The following is an 18,589-nucleotide window of genomic DNA, read 5'->3' on the forward strand; positions in this document are numbered from 1 at the left end:
CCCAGTTCTCTGCTTGACCCTCTCTGATACCATTCTGATGGTGGTGGTGGGACACTCTGTTATATCTCATGAGGAGGGAATTCTAAGTTCCCCATTTAGCTTTTTCTGGGCTAGGTGGGGGTGGTACCACACTTTTTCTGCGGCATTTGGCTAAAGTAGAGGAGGGAATGTCTAAAAGTCTTCCTCCTTGGGCCACCTGGGTCACCTGATTAAGCATCTGACTCTTGGTTTCAGCACAGGTCATGATCTCGGGGCCATGAGATTGAGCCCTGCGTCGGAGTCTGCGCTCAGTGTGGAGTCTGCTTGAGATTCTCTCTCCCTCTGCACCTCCTGCTCATGCTCTCTCTCTTTAAAATAAATAAATCTTTAAAAAAATTAAAAATAAAAGTCTTTTGCCTTGCTTTCTGTACCTGATGTTTATAATCTATTGGCTTATCCAGTCTTGGCTATACAAGGCAATCAGAAAATTCAAAGAACCCATCAAGTCATTCCCGAAGTCTTACAGTCCCTAGAAAGTCTCCCTTCTTCCCTCTAACCTTTTGGAGTCTTCTTTTATTTGTTTTATATACTAATGTCCAGGGTTTTAGATATACTTAGTGAGAGAAATGGGAAAAGTATGTCCCCTTCATCTTTAGAAGTTCTCCTAAATTTCTTTTTTATAGCCAGTTCATCCATCTCTAAAGTGGATGACAAAGGAAATAATACTGTATTTATCCCTAGCAAACTTGTACACAGGCAACTCATTAGAGAACTAATTAAAACATAAAATAAGGAATAGTTCCATTTTTTAAAAACTACAGGATTTGATGGTCTTAATTTCAATGTAAACCAAAAGTGTGATATGGGAATCAAAATGTCAGTGTAATCATAAGTTCTGAACTAATATAGAATTCACCTCTCTGAAGCACTTTACTCAGCTCTGAGTATCAGATTTTAAGAGCAATACTAATAAACCAGTGATAAGCCAGAAGAATAAGATAGTGGTGGTTCCAGAATGTTGAAGGAAGTAGAGATACATTACCTAGAAAAAAGGGGGACTGAGGAGAAAGGGCTATATAATAGCAATCTTTTCATATTTATTAGGCTCAATACTGAAAAAAGTGGCAGAAAAGAGATCAAAGCTAGTCAGATAGGTTGGCTTTATTTATATAAGATTTTTCTAAGAATCTAAACTGCCCCAAAATGTGATGAATTGCTTTACTATCCTAAGTTCACACATCAGAAGTATTAAAACAAAGACTGTACGTCCACCAATCACAAATATCGTTGCGTGGATTGCTTCAGGAGAGAGCCTAGAATAATTTTTAATGTGCGATTCATGGCACTACCTGAAGTGGTGCTATGGAGTTGTAGGGTGGGGTACAACTGCTGCTGAGCAGGTAAAATGCCCCATTTCCCCAATCCGCTTCAACAAGACATTCCACTTACACACCCAGCATCTATACTTGCTTTTATTAGCGCAGGTGCAGATGGGGTGGAGAGAAGGATGATACTTTAAAAAAAATAAAAGTCCAAAAATTAGTGAAGATCTAAACTGAGGTCTCTTTGAATTCTATATTTTCTGATTAGTTCCTAGTTCTCAGCTATATTCCAGGAAAGTAAGATCATTTTATTGCATAATAACTGCAAACAGGATTAATGCATGTCATTTTAAAAGCTTCCTTTTCTTCAATTATGGGACTTTTAAAATGAATAAAGAAATAACTGTTTCAAGTTTTCCACATTACCTGTGTCAACAGAGCCTATTTTGTGCCTGGGGGTGGATTTTATCTTTCTCTGAAAAATTTAATATTTAAACTAAATGCCCTTTTATTTAAAAAATAAAAAGTAGCTGGAGAAAAGTGTATCTCACAAACCCACAAAGTTATATATTTTAAATCTGTACTTCTATAAAGACAAACATTGGAAAAATTAGTTGCTATATACTAAATTTTAGGTGTACTATCAAAATAATTATATAATTTCTCCAAAAATAAAAGCAATTTGTTATGTGCTAGAATACTAAAATAATATATGGAAGTCTGTAGACACTTGAGTCTTTAAAATACTTCATCTCAAAAGTTAAAGATCAATTCATAATTCATATCTATACTAACCACAGCGACCACTAACCACAGTGACCACATTAGTCAATCTACAGAAACTTTTTTTAAAAGCATATTTTAAATTACTAATTTTACTTAGCTTCAAAAATTAACACAAATTCCACTGTATCATCATTCTTACTGTCTTAATCATACTAGTGGAATTCTTATCCATAAATCAACTAGGGATTCTATTTTCAACATGGTAGTTCACTGGCTTCTCAGAAATGACACTCACTGTTAAGTAATTCTAAAGGTCTATCATCTAGATTTTGCTGAGGCAGGACTCAGAAGATGGCAGGCTAGTGTGCAGGAGGGGTCCCATGTATGTGGTCATGAGTCTGCCCAATCACTCAGCATGGATATCTCAACATGGCCTGTTTTCTGCTGATAACTGCTTATGTATTTTGTGAGTGAATCATATGCTAAATGGTATACTGAATTAAGGGAATTGAAGTCTTATGATAAAATATTTGTGAACATTAAGGTACACCAAGGTCTACTGTGTTGCATGTGTTTTTTAGTCATGTATTATTTATAAATTTATATGTAAAATTTTTAAATATTATCACCACACAATATAGTAACCCAGACAATATCTCAAAATACTCTCCTATCCTTTGCTTTTATAAAAACTTATTTTCACATAAAAGGTAACATTAATGGCAGAAAATTTAGGAAATACAGAGCAGCAAAAATAAGAAACATAACTTTTTAAATGCAAAATAACAAACTTTTAACAGAAAAGCATCAGTGATTTTATGGACCTCATTTTAAATTGCAAAGGGCTGACTGAATCCAGATTTTGTTTTCCCATGTAATTAAATTCAACCCTTTGTTATAGGCCCATAGGACTGCTCAACGGATTTAAAAACTTAGGAGTAAAACCTGAGGCTTTCAGCATCAAAAAGCATAAAAAAGAATTATCCTTTAGCTTAAATTTGAGATTCTAATAAGTTATATTACCAAAGCAGATTACTGATTTTAAACTATACCAATAAGGTAATAAAGATAATAAAAAGTTAAGTGAAAACATCTGATGATCAGGTTTCCTTTAGGAAGACAAGATAACGGAATTAATGTAATAAAGTTATTATTATTACTACTAAGAATTATGCTACATAATATTTCTTGGTGTTATCATCTATATTTTACAGGTATTTTTAGTAAACATATTTTATAATTCTGAGAGACCACGGCTCCCATCTTACCTTCTAAATTTTAAGAGATTTATCTTTCTAATGTAAATATATTTACTGATTTATTTTAAAACCACAGTTGAGCATATTTTTTTACATACTTCTTTTAACTATGGTGAAAAATTTTTCAAAGATTCCAAAGTTTAATGAAGTAGAGATTAAGCAAACAAACTTAATGCCTGGATGCTTCTTTGTAAGTTGGTTAAAATACCATCCAGTAACCTTCTAAGATGGGCTACTTTTTAATTTAAGCCTTCATTTTAATTACTTACGGAAAGTGACTCTGCTCCCCGTATATGACACTTAATGCACTCAGCATTTTTAATGCACCCTGGAAACAGGCATAAATTGGAGAACAGAAATTCATTTCCAGGGACAAAGGATAGGTCAAAAGATTAGGCATTCCAAAATCAGTTTTATGTTTCTCAAGATGAAATATGGCTATTATCTAAATTATACCAGACTGTATTGATTCTAAAATTTCAAGCTTATAAAAAAGAAAGTTGTTGTGAGACTAGAAATACATTAATTCTGTTACCTTTTAGCCGGTGACTTAGAATCTGTTCCAAAATAGCTGCAAAATTGTTAAATTCAGGAGAAGAATCATCAATTGTCTCAAAGCAGGACCGATCAATGAGGGTCTTCACAGAAAACCTGTGAAAAAAAGAGTTAATTCATTCACCTAAGTAGGAAAAATGGAAAGAAAGCCATCTGGGGAAGTATTATAAAAATACTTTATAAGTATTATATATACTGAAAACTCTACTTATTAAAATTTTCTCTGTGAATAGAAAATTTTACATAAATATCAGGCTTTTAGTTATATATTTACTATCTATTGAACACAATAAGACTTAGGAGTAGCTCACTGTCTTCACAGACATTAAAATCAGAATTTAAAAATGACTTAAATTATTAAATCCAAAAACTTAAAAGCTACCCTACTGCTTATAAGAAATTTAAGTGTCAGACGCAAATGCTTTTAAGAGTTTGAGCACAAAACTGAATGAAACAGGATGCAAGTATGCATGAAGTGTAGATCCAAAGTTTTTATGAGCTTTATAAAAAGGAAAAATTACACATCTGTAAAGTGTGCTATATTTTTCCTTATCAGAATGTCCTTTGTCTGTTTTTGACTGTCATAATCAATGTGTTTTCCAAGACAGCTCAAATGCCACCTCTTCAATGAAGAATTATCTTTCTCCACATTCCTAGCACAAGCATTTTGTTTGTATGGACCTTTAAGAGACAATTACAGTTTATTTTACTGCTGTTATCTGTAGTATCTATCTCACTAGAATATAAATTCCTTCAGGGACATACATATAAATGTGCAGAAACATATCTTCTGCACATTTATATCTTCCTCAGCTTCAGTAAAGAGGACAATGCCTTGAACACTGTTGTCAGTAAGTACTTGTTGATTTATTTGTAAGCCCTATTTTGAAAGAATAGCAAAGAAACATTTACATGCCAATACCATAGCAAGACAAAAAAAAGTTTATGATTGTTAACATGTAACAACATTCAGTCACCAGCATCAAAGTTGGGATACAGGACAGTTCTGTCATCTCAAGCAATTGCCTCATGCCATCCCTTTATAGTCATACCCTATAAAGGGTGACAAATGAGTGCCTAAGTAAAGACAATCAGTGAGGAAGGAAGCAATGGGGAAAACTATGAGAGCTGTTAAGTAATTAGAAATGTAAACTATGAGGGAGATAAAGGAGTACAAACTATTTCTTAAGTTTTAGGCTTGTTGGTTATACTATTCAATCGGGACAGAAAATAGAGGAGATAAGTATAAAGGGTAATATAAAGAGATTTGGGTATATGATTACATCTAAAAACTCTACACTAAAAACTCTTTTCGTCGCCAGTTATAATGTGTAGGGGAATGAAAAAAAAACAGTAAAACACTTACATAGTATACTATAATTTAAAACATTAGAAATACTGAGAATTTAAGGGTTTTCTTTGTAAAAAAAAAAATTTACCAACAGTAGTTTGAACAGTGCTTGCGTTCTTACTGTATAACTTAAAAATATGGACCGAGCATATTTTCTATACCTTGGCAAATTATTCCTAAGTGTGGACCAGTTTCCAACATTTTATCCTTTGCACTTTCAATTGTGAAAATCTCAGAGAGGCCCCATAATGTGAAGTGGCTTGCCAGCACCACTTCTGCTGGGACCTCCTTTTTGTCATAACCACTCTGCTCATTTATATCAATACATTCACCTTTACTAAGTTCCTCTGGCTGCATACCTAAATTTCCTTGAATAGCAGCAGTGTCAGTATTCCCATGATTAACTCTTTCTTTCTTTCTTTCTTTTTTTTAAGATTTATTTATTTATATTAGAGAAAGAGAGCACCAGCGGGAGGGGCAGAGGGAGAGGGAGAGAGAATCTCAAGCAGACTGCGGGGCTCGATCTCAGGACCCTGAAATCACAACCTGAGCCAAAACCAAGAGTAAGACGTTTAACTGTGCCATCGAGGAGTCCTTGTGATTAACTATTTCTTCTATAATTCCACTTGAGTTCAATTCAAATTTCACTTCCAATGTCAGCACTTTCCGTTTCTTCACCACATTTTCATCTTTGTTGGTCAGTTCACTTTCAATTATCCATTTTTGTAAAACATCATGTGGGTTTATCACCAAGACACAAGGAAGCAACACAACTACAGGTTTTGATTTCTGTGCATGGACTAATAACACATGAACAGTGACCAACGCTAGGCAGACTTAGAAAGAAGTGATGTGACTGGTCACTGATCATGATGTGCATTTGTTATTAACACAGTGATTTGTAGACTAAGGTGCCAGCAACAAAATTTTATTTTATGCAATTACTCACAGTTAATATATCCTGGTAGTCAAACTCGAACTGTGTTATTAGAGGCCTGGTATTAACTGAATTGTAGTAACTGAAATAGTACATATTGGAACTGTGCAAAGTGAGGACTGCCCCATTTATTAACTACAAACAGAATAATTCATTACATGTTAGCATAAATAATGTATTTTATAAAATGTGTCTTTTCCAAAACAACAAAAAATTAGCAAGAATAGCATTGTTGTACCTCTTTGCAAATATCTTTAATGTTGTGTTGAATAGAAGAGAATAAATCCTCATATCTGTTTCTGTATTCAAGTTATTTTAATATTATACACCATGTAGCCTCTGGAAAACTCCACTGCACACTTGTTAAAGAATGGGAACATAAAAGGCAAATACTGTCTTAAAACTGTTAAGAAAATAATTTCTGACCTTTTGGACCTCTGAAGGGGTGAAAGTCCAGGAGTACATTTTGAGAACCACGACCTAAGGCATTCTTAGTATGTAAATAACATTTCTCCTAGAATACTAGTAATTATATATTCTTGAGAGCACTGAGAAAATAATTATTCAAATAATTTTCAGTCTTCTTTGGTCAGGACAAGTAATTTTGACAGCGGTGGATTAACATTCAGTACATGGTATTATCTATAACTACACCTAGGACTCAAAGGCGGAAGCCATTATGTAAAGAAAAAATAAGAACAGCTAAGAAAGAAGCAACACTGATGAAGTGGTCTCTGGTACCTAAAAGATAGTCAAGTTAGATAAATATCAGATGTAATGCATGAGTAAATGAATAGAAACAAAAAGAAGATAAACAGATAAACCAGATTAAAAGGGACTTGAAAACTTGTTTTTGTTCCCTATGTCCATCTCATTGGCAATACAGGAGAAAAATGAAATGTTGCCATTCCTTAGCAAACTTTTAATAAGAATAAGTAAGTATAATGTTCTTATTCAGTAAGAGATTGAAAAATGTTCCTAAAATGAATAAGCAAAACCCCTAGTTTGGTTTTTGACCTAAATAAAAGGAAACTTTGTAATGTTTTAATCTTTCCCTCCAATCTTCATTAGGTAGGACTCTACGATCACATTCAAGGCAGAAGTAATCTATTGCTTTAAAAAATTATGGCATTTAAGATCGGAATGCACATCAGTGAAATGAAGTGAAAATTTTACTTAAAGATAAAAATAACTACTTATTTCATCAAAAAGAGCTAGGTTTGAATGTTCAATTTCTTTTTTTAAAATAGATATTTATTTATTTGACAGAGAGAGAGAGAGCGCATGCAAGCTGGGGGAGCAGCAGGCAGAGGGAGAAGCAGGCTCCCTGCTGAGCAGGGACCCTGATGCGGGACTCGATTCCAGGATCCTGGGATCATGACCTGAGCCGAAGGCAGACGCTTAACCGACTGAGCCACCCAGGTGCCCCTGAGTATTGAATTTGTACATGTAACAATCTGATAAGATTTTAGTCACTAATGTCCTCCAGGAATAATACAAAATCCTAACAAATTATCTACACTGTAAATTGTAATGGGAAGAAAGGCCGTGGGTATTAATACATATATTTTTGTAGCACCAAAAGCCATACACGCATCAATCAATAGTCAATAAAATACATGCATCTTTTTATCATGTTATCAGTAGCTTGTATTCCTACAGAAATTTGCATGACAAAAACCTAAAATGGTAAATCTCAGAGTACTAAATTACTTTTAATCCAACACCTGAAAAAAAATAAAAACAAAAATAAAAACAAAGTCCAAATATCCTAAAGCATACCTTTAGACACAAGTTCTCTTATTTCCAAGCATGAAGATATTTAAGGGTGAGACAGCATTTTAAATATTCTATTATACCAAGATTGATAAGGAAAAAAAAAAGAACGTTTCCTGCCTTTGCTTCATCATTTATATCCTACTCTCCTTCTACCAACACAAATCAAACTTTCAGAAGGTAACTTAGTTCCTTAGAATCCATGTTTTACTTGTAGCTAGCCAAGTCTTCCCACTCAACACTTATTTCTCTAGAATCATGTAGCTAGCTCCATTATGCCAAAATAATGAGAATCTTTTCCTCCATAACACAGTAACTAGCTAAGATGTGCTATAAAAACCAAACCTGTAAAAAGAATTTCAATACATCTAAAAAAATATCACACAGATGCTGAGCTATTTCCTGATAGTGATGACATTAATATTAGTCATCTATTTCCTGAAGAGGACTGATTTTAAAATAATGAAATGACAATTTGATGAATGTCTAAAAATACCAAATCAAGGCTAAGTAACAGCTTTTACATAAGAATTAAAAATTCAAAAATGTTCATAAAAGGGTTGTATAATTAAGCACAGTTTTTAAAATGTCTCTGTCTAAACAGATTCTCTTTTCCACTTTCAATGCCCAAAGAAAATATTTGTTGGGTCAGAAATAGACAAGAATGATTGTGAATAAAACCTTCAAACCTAAGAAAGCATTAACTTCCTTTTTCTCTTTGGCAACATACCAAGAAAAATGAGAGAGTTACAAAAACTGTGTTTTAAAAATCTTATTTACACTACATTAAACTAATTCCTCCCATGTCATAGATTTGTAACATAATTTTAACTATAAATAATTAAAAAGTAAAAATGTGACAACAAAATAAAAAAATATATTATTCTGTTAAATTTCTACATTATTGGAAAGAAACTATTAAAAAGTGGAAATCCACCTTTAATATTTAAGGCTCTGCATTAGTAATACATACATATATATTTACATATATGCAGAGTGATCGAGTAGGAAAAAATATATTCCTATCCCCTTACAATAAGCAAACATGCCTCAAAAATCGTAAATTTCAGGGTGCCTGGGTGGCTCAGTCAGTTGAGCGTCTGACCCGATTTGGGCTCAGGTCATGATCTCAGGGTTGTGAGATGGAGCCCACCTTCGGGCTCTGTGCTGGGTATGGAGCCTACTTAGGATTCTCTCTCTCTCCCTTTCCCTCAGTCTTCCCCGTACCCCCCGCCACTCTCTCTCCCTCTTAAAAAAACAAAAAAACCATAAATTTCACACAAAACAGATTTTTTTACCTATACCATTAAATCTCTTTACCACAGAATTATATCTGAAGATAACCAAAGTACATAAAGGCATCTAGAATCATCACATTTCAAAACTAAAAGGATTTCAGAAAAGTCATTCATAAGTTGTATTTTTAAGTAGAACATTACATCCAAATCCTGAGACAGAATTATTTCCACTATTTCACACCAAAATTACAGAATTCCTTATAAGTTTATCACTGCTAGTAGTCTCTATCAAAGGGGCAGGTAACTATCTTCTGCCATTAATATAATATCCATCATCAATAATCAAAAAGGACATGGATGCTGGAAACAGGATACAATTTACCTAAATATAATTTATATCAGTAACTGTAGATAATAGCTTATTTCCTCTTTTTTTTTAAAAATTTTATTATGTTATGTTAGTCACCATACATCATTAGTTTTTGATGTGGTGATCCACGATCCATTGTTTTCGTGTAACACCCAGTGCTCCATGCAGTACGTGCCCTCCTTAATACCCATCACCGGGCTAACCAATCCCCCCTCCCCGCTCCTCTCTAAAACCCTGTTTGTTTCTCAGAGTCCATAGTCTCTCATGGTTCATCTCTCCCTCCGATTTCCCTCCCTTTGTTTTTCCCTTCCTTTTCCTAATGTCCTCCATGCTATTCCTTATGTTCCACAAATAAGTGAAACCATATGATAATTGACCTTCTCTGCTTGACTTATTTCACTTAGCATAATCTCCTCCAGTCCCAGCCATGTTGATATAAAAGTTGGGTATTCATTATTTCCTTTCTTATATTTTACACCAGAAACTCAAAAAATCTTTTAGAATCAGAAATTTGCCTTTTTTTTTAAGTATTATGAAAGTAAGAATTCCCAAAAATCATGTATATTTCACTTTTATTTTTCTATAATTTTAATCTTTTTATAAGAAAAAAATTCTTTACACATATAATTGTAGCAAGAGTCTGCAACTACTACCACAGGCCAAATCCAACCTGTTGCCAGTTTCTATAAATAAAGTTTTATTGGAACACAGGAAAAAAAATCCCAACCAATTTCTCTGAAATGGTAGCCTAAGTCTCTCTCTTATTAGTATTTACTATCTTTAAAATTTTTACCCTATATAAAAACTAAAAAGAAAAGTATATTTTAAAATATTTTCCCCACCTGTACTGACAAAATTTCTTTTATTTTTCTTTTTTAATTAAGCACCTGTGAAGTGCACTATTTTATTTATTCATTTATTTATTTTTATTATGTTCAGTTAGCCAACACACTACATCAAAAACTAATAATGTACTATATGTTGACAAATTTCTTTTAAAGAGAATTGTTAACCTAAGTACTTTAAGGATGAAATACTACACAATTAACATCTTGTATTGCTATATAAGCAGATTGATGACAACAGACTGCCCAACATGAAAAATAACATTAGATGCACTATCTTAAAAAAAAAAGGCTAAGACAAAATTTTCCAAAAAAAATAAAAATAAACATCTAAAATTAGAAAGTTATCAAACCAAGAAGACTTCCCATCTTAACATAAATTAACTCATTAAATCTCTTATATGAAAGAACTCCCAATTAAAATCATTTTAATAAAGAATACTTTATACCCTTGGACCACATATCCTTCTGGAATCCAAATGCTCTTTATCCAATAACAGACGAAAATATTCAAGTAACATATTTTAACATTGGTAAACTATCTAGTAAACTAGATATTCACAGCAGCAATACAGCAATAGGAAGAACTGGGGCTTTAATATCAGAAGGCCTTGGATTCACACCTGGCTTTGCTGTTATCCATTCCTGTCAAGACACTTAACCTCTCTGAACCTCAGTTTCCTCAGTAATCAATTACCAAATTACTGTGAAGATTAAAAGAGATAGCATATATAAAGTATTTAATTTTTAACTTACACAAAAATTACTAAATGTTAGCACATATCCTCTTTCTTTTTAGAGCATCAGCATTTCACTGAATAACATCTAAGCACAGAAAAAGAGGCAAGAATTTCAAGTGTCTGTATGTAAACTGATTTTCTAAAGGACTTAATAGGTAGCAATCATGGTTTATGAACACCAGAAATGCTAAGAAAATGAAGGTTCCCATTTTCTGATTCTATGGCTCAAATACAAACACATATACCCACATGCGATTTAGAACCAGTTCATATGTAGCCACAGACACTGAAGGAAGCACATAAGGAGAAAGAATAGGTTTTGAAATCAGATATATTTGGGTTTGAACTCTAGCAATGTTAGGCTTAACTATAAAATAAATCTGATTGAAACAGAAATTGCTTCAATTAAATTAAAGAATTTTCATTACTAGTCATAAATGCTCATCTAATATTTTTCCTCCAAAAAGCCTATTCTGCATGCATGACATAAATTATTTTCCTCATATGTTAAACACAAAAAAAGAGCACAGGCGGGGGGAGCTGCAAGTAGAGCAGGCAGAGGGAGAAGCAGGCTCCCCACTGAGCAAGGAGCCTGATGCAGGACTCAAACTAAAACTCTAATATCATTAGAGATTAATCATTAGGGTGACTTTTAAAAAATAAGTGATGATGATTCTTCAATTCAACCTTCGACCTTATTTTGGAAATGGTCATCCACTGCTATTATTCTTCAGTAGTTATAATTACCTCATTTGATAAACATGCCTACTATGTACTAAATGCTGGAAATGAACTAGATGCTGAATAAACTATGATTCCAGTGTTTGAGAAATTCACATTCTAGTAAAAGACAAAAAGATAATTAGATTACAGCATAATTGGTGCTATATTTATTTATAGAACCTATTCCAGAAAAGACTTCAGATTGCTTATGAGGGCATATAAAATACCATCAGTTGGCTGTATAAATTAAAACTGGGGAAGGTGAAAAATGTGGGAACAGACTAAGGAGGATGGAGTAAATGGTGGTAGACCAATGCTCCCACAGAGTACAGCTAGAAAAACTGGGAGAAGGGGGAGGAATTACAGAAATCATATGTTTGAAGCCTGCAGAGAGAAAGAGTGGCTGAAACAGTATGAATTAGAGAGGTAAGGACTCCAGAAAGAGGAAAGCTCAAAAATCAGTGGGCTGCTAGAGTTGCTTTTACCCAGGAATGTCCGCCAATTCTGAGTGTGGCAGGGTCTAACTCCCACAGAAGACTGCTAGCAGGGAACAGAAAAACCAGGAAAGCTTTTGAAGGAGACCTGGGAAGGCCTCAAACACCTTCTTGTCATCAGAAGACTAAAATCCTAATCACAAAGCCTCTGATTAACAGAATAAAGCATCTGGTAGTTCCAGAAGACAAAATAATTGTTTACGACTACCAGAGAAAGGGTGCTGAAAAATATACCAAACCTAGGTTGAAAACCCTGGATGGTCAGGGGCAAATGAAAGGCTGAGCAAGACTTCCCAGGGTTGATATCCAGCCTGGATTCGGCACCATCCCTGACTAGATGAAGGTGATCAGCTACCACTCTATCTTCCCGAGGAAGATAACATTAGTAAAGAAAGTGAGCACTACCCTGTATTATGAGCAATGGGCACTAGTATGCTTTTGACCACGTTTTCTTCAAATTGACAGGTGCACTCCACCTGTTTACTCCTCTGTGGTCTTTTTCTACTATATGTTATGTTTTAATGAATACTTTTGACATAATGGTTGACAAAAGGGTAAGTACAATAGCACCTAGAGAACAACAAAAGTGCTGAAAAAAATTTAATACATACTATCTGGCATTCAATTAAAAAAATCTAGATATGCCAAAAAATAAGACTACATGACAAAAAGAGGAAGAGAGAAAACACAATAAAAAGATGTAAGATGATACAAATATTCTAAATTAGTGATAAGAACTTTAAGGTAACTATGATTAATATGACCTAGGGAAGACAGGAAAAGATGGATATAGATAAAAAGATAGTATTTTTATAAGAGGATTAGAATCTATTAAAAAAGAATCAAATAAAAATTCTAAAACCATCTGAAATTAAAAACTCATTTAATTTACTCAGATGAGAAACAGAAGACAAGATTAATTCAAAGGAAAAGAAGTCGATAGAATATATACAAACTGAAGTAGAGAGAGAATAAAGAAGAGCAGATACAGAAAAGAAAGAACATAAGTCAAGTGGAGCCTGGTAAAATTTAACACACATGTAATTGGACTGTAAAAAGATAATAGCTAAAATTTTTCCAAATCTGATGGAAGAGCAATGACAAGGGTAAATATGTAGGTAAATGCAAATGTGTATTGCCTGAATATCAAGTATAAAATACAGCAATAAAAGAATCTTGCAGAATTTAAAATATATGTAGACTTAAAATGTCCAAGATGAGAATGAATAAATGGTTCTAACACTACTGGGGAAGCAGATGGAGTTAAATTTATGTTACACTGTGATAAATCAAGTGTAACTGCAAAAGGATAGGAATCTAACATATATACAGAACAAGAAAAAAAATTTATGACTAAAGTTCATTGAGAGAAAAACTGGAATAGTGGAATAAAAAATACTGATTTATAAGAAGGCAAGGAAAGAGAAAAAAGTAAACATAAAACAAAGAGTAAAATGGTAGCTATAAACCCAAACACAGTAACATTAAATGTAAATGGGCTAAATACTCTAAATAAAAGATTAGATGAAACCCCAAACTCAATTCTATCCTGCCTACAAGAGACACTTTAAATTTAAGAACAAAAAGATTAAAAGTTAAGGATGGAAAAAGATACACCATACAAACATTAACTGAAAGAAAGCTGTTTTAACTATATTAATAGCAGACAAAATAAACTCTAAGGCAATAACAGTATTAGAGATAAAGAAAGACATTTCATGGTGACAAAGGAATCCAACCCCTACGAAGGATCACAGTTCTTTTTCTTTTTTAAAGATTTATTTATTTATTTGAAAGAGAACATGAGTGGGAGGGGCAGAGGGAGAGAGAATGTGAAGCAGAGCTGGATGCGGGGCTTGATCTCATGAGCCTGAGATCACGACCTGAGCTGAAACCAAGAGTAGGATATTTAACCGACTGCACCACTCAGGCACCCCAAGAGATCACAATTCTAAATCTGCACACACCCAGTAATAATGCAACAAAATATTGAAAGCAAAAATGACAGAACTAAAGGATGAAATGGACAAAGACACACTCAGAGACAGACTTTAACACATCTCTCTTAAAATTAGATACACTAGGCATATAAAAAACTAGTAAGGATAAAAAAGATATGAATAACACAATTAACATACTTAGATACAACTAACATAGAACATGCAATCAATGACAGAATATATATATTGTTCAAATGTACATGAAATATTTATCAAAATTAACCATATGCTATATCATAAAGCAAGCATAAACAAAATTTCAAAAGTTTGAAATCTTTCAGAGTATGTTCTCTATAAGTATAGTGGAATCAAGTTAAAAATCAATATCTAAAAACTAGAAAATCCTCCACTGTTTGAAAGTTAAATAAATTTTTAAATAACCCATGAGTCAAAGAAATCCCAACAGAAATTAGAAAACATTTTAAACTAATTAATAATAAAGATATAACACTTCAAATCCCAAAATAATGCCAAACAGGGGCATCTGTAGATTTAAAAGGCATATATTAGAAAAGAAGAAAGGCTGAAGAACGATGATCTAAATTCCCATCTCAAGAAGTTAGAAAAAGAACAGGAACTTAAAGTCAAAGAAATAATAAAAAAACCAATGAGTTAAGAAATAAATGTATGGCAGAGAAAATTAACAAAGCCAAAAGCTGACTTTTGAAAAGACACATAAAATTCATAAACTCCTGGCCAGAAAAAAAATGGGAAAAACAGAGATTAGCAATATCAGGAAAGAAAATGGAAAATTACTATAGCTTTTTTAAACAATAAAAAGATATTAAGAGAATATTTGAAAGATCTTAAGAATAAGATTGGTAATATACATGAAAAACTCACTGAAGCCTCATTCAAGAAGAAACAGGAAATCTGAATTGTACAGTGTCTGTTAAATAAATTGAATCTGTTACTAAAAGACTTCCCACAAAGACAATTAGCAGTTCAGATTTCTTCCCTGGTGAATTCTTTCAAAAGTTTAAGAAAGAAATAATCTAATGTTATACAAATTCTTCTACTGAAGAGTATTTCCCAACTTGCTTTATAAGGTCAGATAATCTTTATGACAAAACTAAACAAGGACACTGTAAGAAAGAACAATTACGGGGCGCCTGGGTGGCTCAGTCGTTGAGTGTCTGCCTTCGGCTCGGGTCATGATCCCAGAGTCCTGGGATCAAGCCCCGCGTCGGGCTCTCTGCTCAGTGGAGAGCCTGCTTCTCCCTCTCCCACTCCCCCTGCTTGTGTTCCCTCTCTCACTGTGCCTCTCTTTGTCAAATAAATAGGTAAAATCTTCAAAAAAAAAAAAAAAAAGAAAGAACAATTACAGATAAATCTCTTCCATGAACATATATGTGAAAATCCCAAATGGAATATTAACTCATTGAATGCAAAGATATGTAAAAAAAGATAATACACTACAACTGTTTTTATTCCAGAGTAGTTTAACCTTCAAAAGTCAATCAATATTAATCACTACATAAACAACAAAAAAAAAGGGAGATAAATTATGTTTATTTTGATAGAAAAAACATTTGATTGCAAACATCTACCTCATGGTAAAATTTTTTTTAAAATTTTATATTAATATGTTATGTTAGTCCCCCTATAGTACAGCATTAGTTTTCGATGCAGTGACCCATGATTTATTGTTTTCATATAACACCCAGTGCTCCATGCAATACGTGCCCTCCTTAATACCCATCACTGGGCTACCCCATCCCATCACCCCCTCCCCTCTAAAACCCTCAGTTTGTTTCTCGGAGTCCACAGTCATGGTAAAATGTTTTCTGCAATACTCTGGTCCTAGCCAGTGCAGTAACACAAGAAAACAAAGGCATGAAGTTTTAAATAAGTGGATGACATGACTGTATTCAGAGTTTAAAAAAATAAAAAACTGCAGAAAATCTGTTAGAATTAATAAGTAAATCTGGTAAGATTACTACAAGACAAATATTTTAAAAGGTTGATTTTATGTCTACATATCAGCAAAAAAAGAAAATAATAAAATTTAATGTTACAATATAAAAATATAAAAGAATAAGTTTAAAAAGGGATGTATATGTATATTCCCAACTACAAACACTTTGAGAAAAACTTCAGAATATTTAAATACATGAAGGGTAATGTTCTTTTTCTTGACCTGAGTGTTAGTTACAATGTAGTGTCCTCTTCACAAAAATTCACCGACCTGTACACTTATGCTATGTGCACTTTCTGTATGCAGATTATAAATCAATAATAATTTATATGAAAAATGTGGAAGCAAAGTAGAGCTAAGAATAATGCTAAATGCATTACTCCCATGTTCTATGTATCTTTTAGAGCTTGGCCACAAATTTAACACTAAAATTTCTAAAGCTGTATAAGAAAAAAGAAGTTGTCAGTTACACATTTGTGTCCAGTCCAACTGCCTAGAGATACAATTCTTGGCACTAAAATAAGACAGCTATTTCTCATAGAAATCTTCACAAAAAGAAGACACTTCTTGACATGATAAACAATGTCCTTGACAACAACTTCAAGACGACCTTCTGTGACGGTTTCTTCTGATGACACACAATATAGGCTGATGGAAACTTACCAAGGCACAAATGTGAAAAAGCAACTGGTGATAGGAGTGTGTGAGGCAATGCTGTCTACATACCCAGCTGCTTTGTGATGATTTGGACCAGCTCAGATATATATCTCCTAAACTCGTAAGACTGAATACATGAGTGGATAAGCGTCACATATTCCCCCTTGAATATCCCATCTTTCATCTGAGCTTCTGACATTTATCAATCAGTGAAGTTAAGATAAGCAGGGAAGGGGCGCATGGGTGGCTCAGTTGGTTAAGCTACTGCCTTCAGCTCAGATCATGATCCTGCAGTCCCGGGATGGAGTCAGGGAATCTGCTTCTCCCTCTGACCCTCCCCCTTCTCGTGTGCTCTCTCTCAAATAAATAAAATCTTTAAAAGATAAGCAGGGAAGTTACATGTGTGGAGGACAGCTCTTTTCCCTAAGTTGAGTATGAATCCATTTTAGCTAGGGGAAGAGATAATGACCTTTTATGAATGCTGAGAAGCTTATCCAGGACTAATAGCTGAAAAGATGATCATGCTACCTCCGTCATGAATACCTACTATCAGAGCTCTTAACAATCCTTAGAAATGATACTGAACCTGCTCCAAAAGAATGCAACTGAAAGTGTTGATCAAAGACCAAACCCAAAGTTCTGCCACACCCAGCATGACTAAAAGAGCTTTAGCTAAAAATATAATCACTGTAGCCAAGGTATGAACAGTCTCATGAGGCATACTCAAGCAAATAGTAACAAGGAAAGTAAGTCACTCAATTTGAAGTTCTTTAAAGGATCATATTGCCAATCATATTAACATTTTACGAATCTGCAGTTCACCCACCAAGTTCAAACATAGGAAGAGACATTTTTTCTGATTATTCATCAACTAAAATGTTAAGTTCAGAGTGCTAAAGCCCACTTACCCGAGGCCTCTGGATGCCTTTTTTTTTTTTTTTTAACACATGATAAGTTTACTTATCTGCTTTCCTAGTTCACAGCCAATTGTAGTAAGCACGTGAGGATAGGAAGCACAAAGGAAAGAGTTGCTAGAAACAGGCAGAGTTGTAAGAAATACAGATAACTTGGTGGGAAGCAACAGAATGGAAAAGCAGACAAAAAACTTTAAACACACAATTTTCTGGGGCCATGTCGCAAAAAGCTCTATGCATCTCAAGAGTCCTCAAGGGCAGCCACTGCATAGGACATATTCACAGAACCAGATTCAGAGTGAAGTCCTCAATAAAGATTCTATTATTCTTTAGAGAGTCTTTTTAAAGAAGGTAGAGAAATGTGTAATCCATTTTTAAAAGTGATTCACCCAAAATGTTTTAAATATTAATATTTATTGTGGCTTAAACACTTAAATTATAAGCTTCAGTTATACAGAAGATTGCACTCCACAACTAACGTTGAGTAGAGCACTATAGTTGATGGGAGAATTTTAAGCTTAACTCAAACATTAACAACATGGAAAATAGAAGCACCTCATTCCCTGACTACACTGGAAAAATAAGGCCCTATTGTTACTTGAAATAACATTCAAATTATGAAATAATATCTTCACCTACAGAAAACCAAGAATAACTATGTACATCTTATTAGAAGTACTTTAATTTAGAAAACCATCATTTGTCTCCACTCATCACACTTTCTCCTTAAGTGGCTCTTGTTAATCCTTTCTATCCACAAGATAGGAAAATTATGACTGTGTGAG

General features: G+C 33.7%; 1 protein-coding gene across 4 annotated transcripts in view; it reads right to left on the reverse strand.

Moving 5' to 3' along the window:
• The window catches only part of RUNDC3B (RUN domain containing 3B), a 130,513-nt gene that overhangs the window by 108,232 nt on the left and 3,692 nt on the right, over positions 1 to 18,589 (reverse strand). For all 4 annotated transcript variants that reach the window (XM_045864774.3, XM_045864775.3, XM_045864772.3 and 1 more), the window contains exon 2: positions 3,822 to 3,937. In XM_045864774.3, the coding sequence (XP_045720730.1) occupies positions 3,822 to 3,937 (116 nt within the window). The remainder of the gene's footprint in view (positions 1 to 3,821; positions 3,938 to 18,589) is intronic.

This window comes from Mirounga angustirostris, unplaced genomic scaffold (assembly GCF_029215605.1).
Source record: "Mirounga angustirostris isolate CCGP_5_RB_7025 unplaced genomic scaffold, mMirAng1.0.hap1 SCAF_12, whole genome shotgun sequence".
Classification (NCBI taxonomy): Eukaryota; Metazoa; Chordata; class Mammalia; order Carnivora; family Phocidae; genus Mirounga; species Mirounga angustirostris.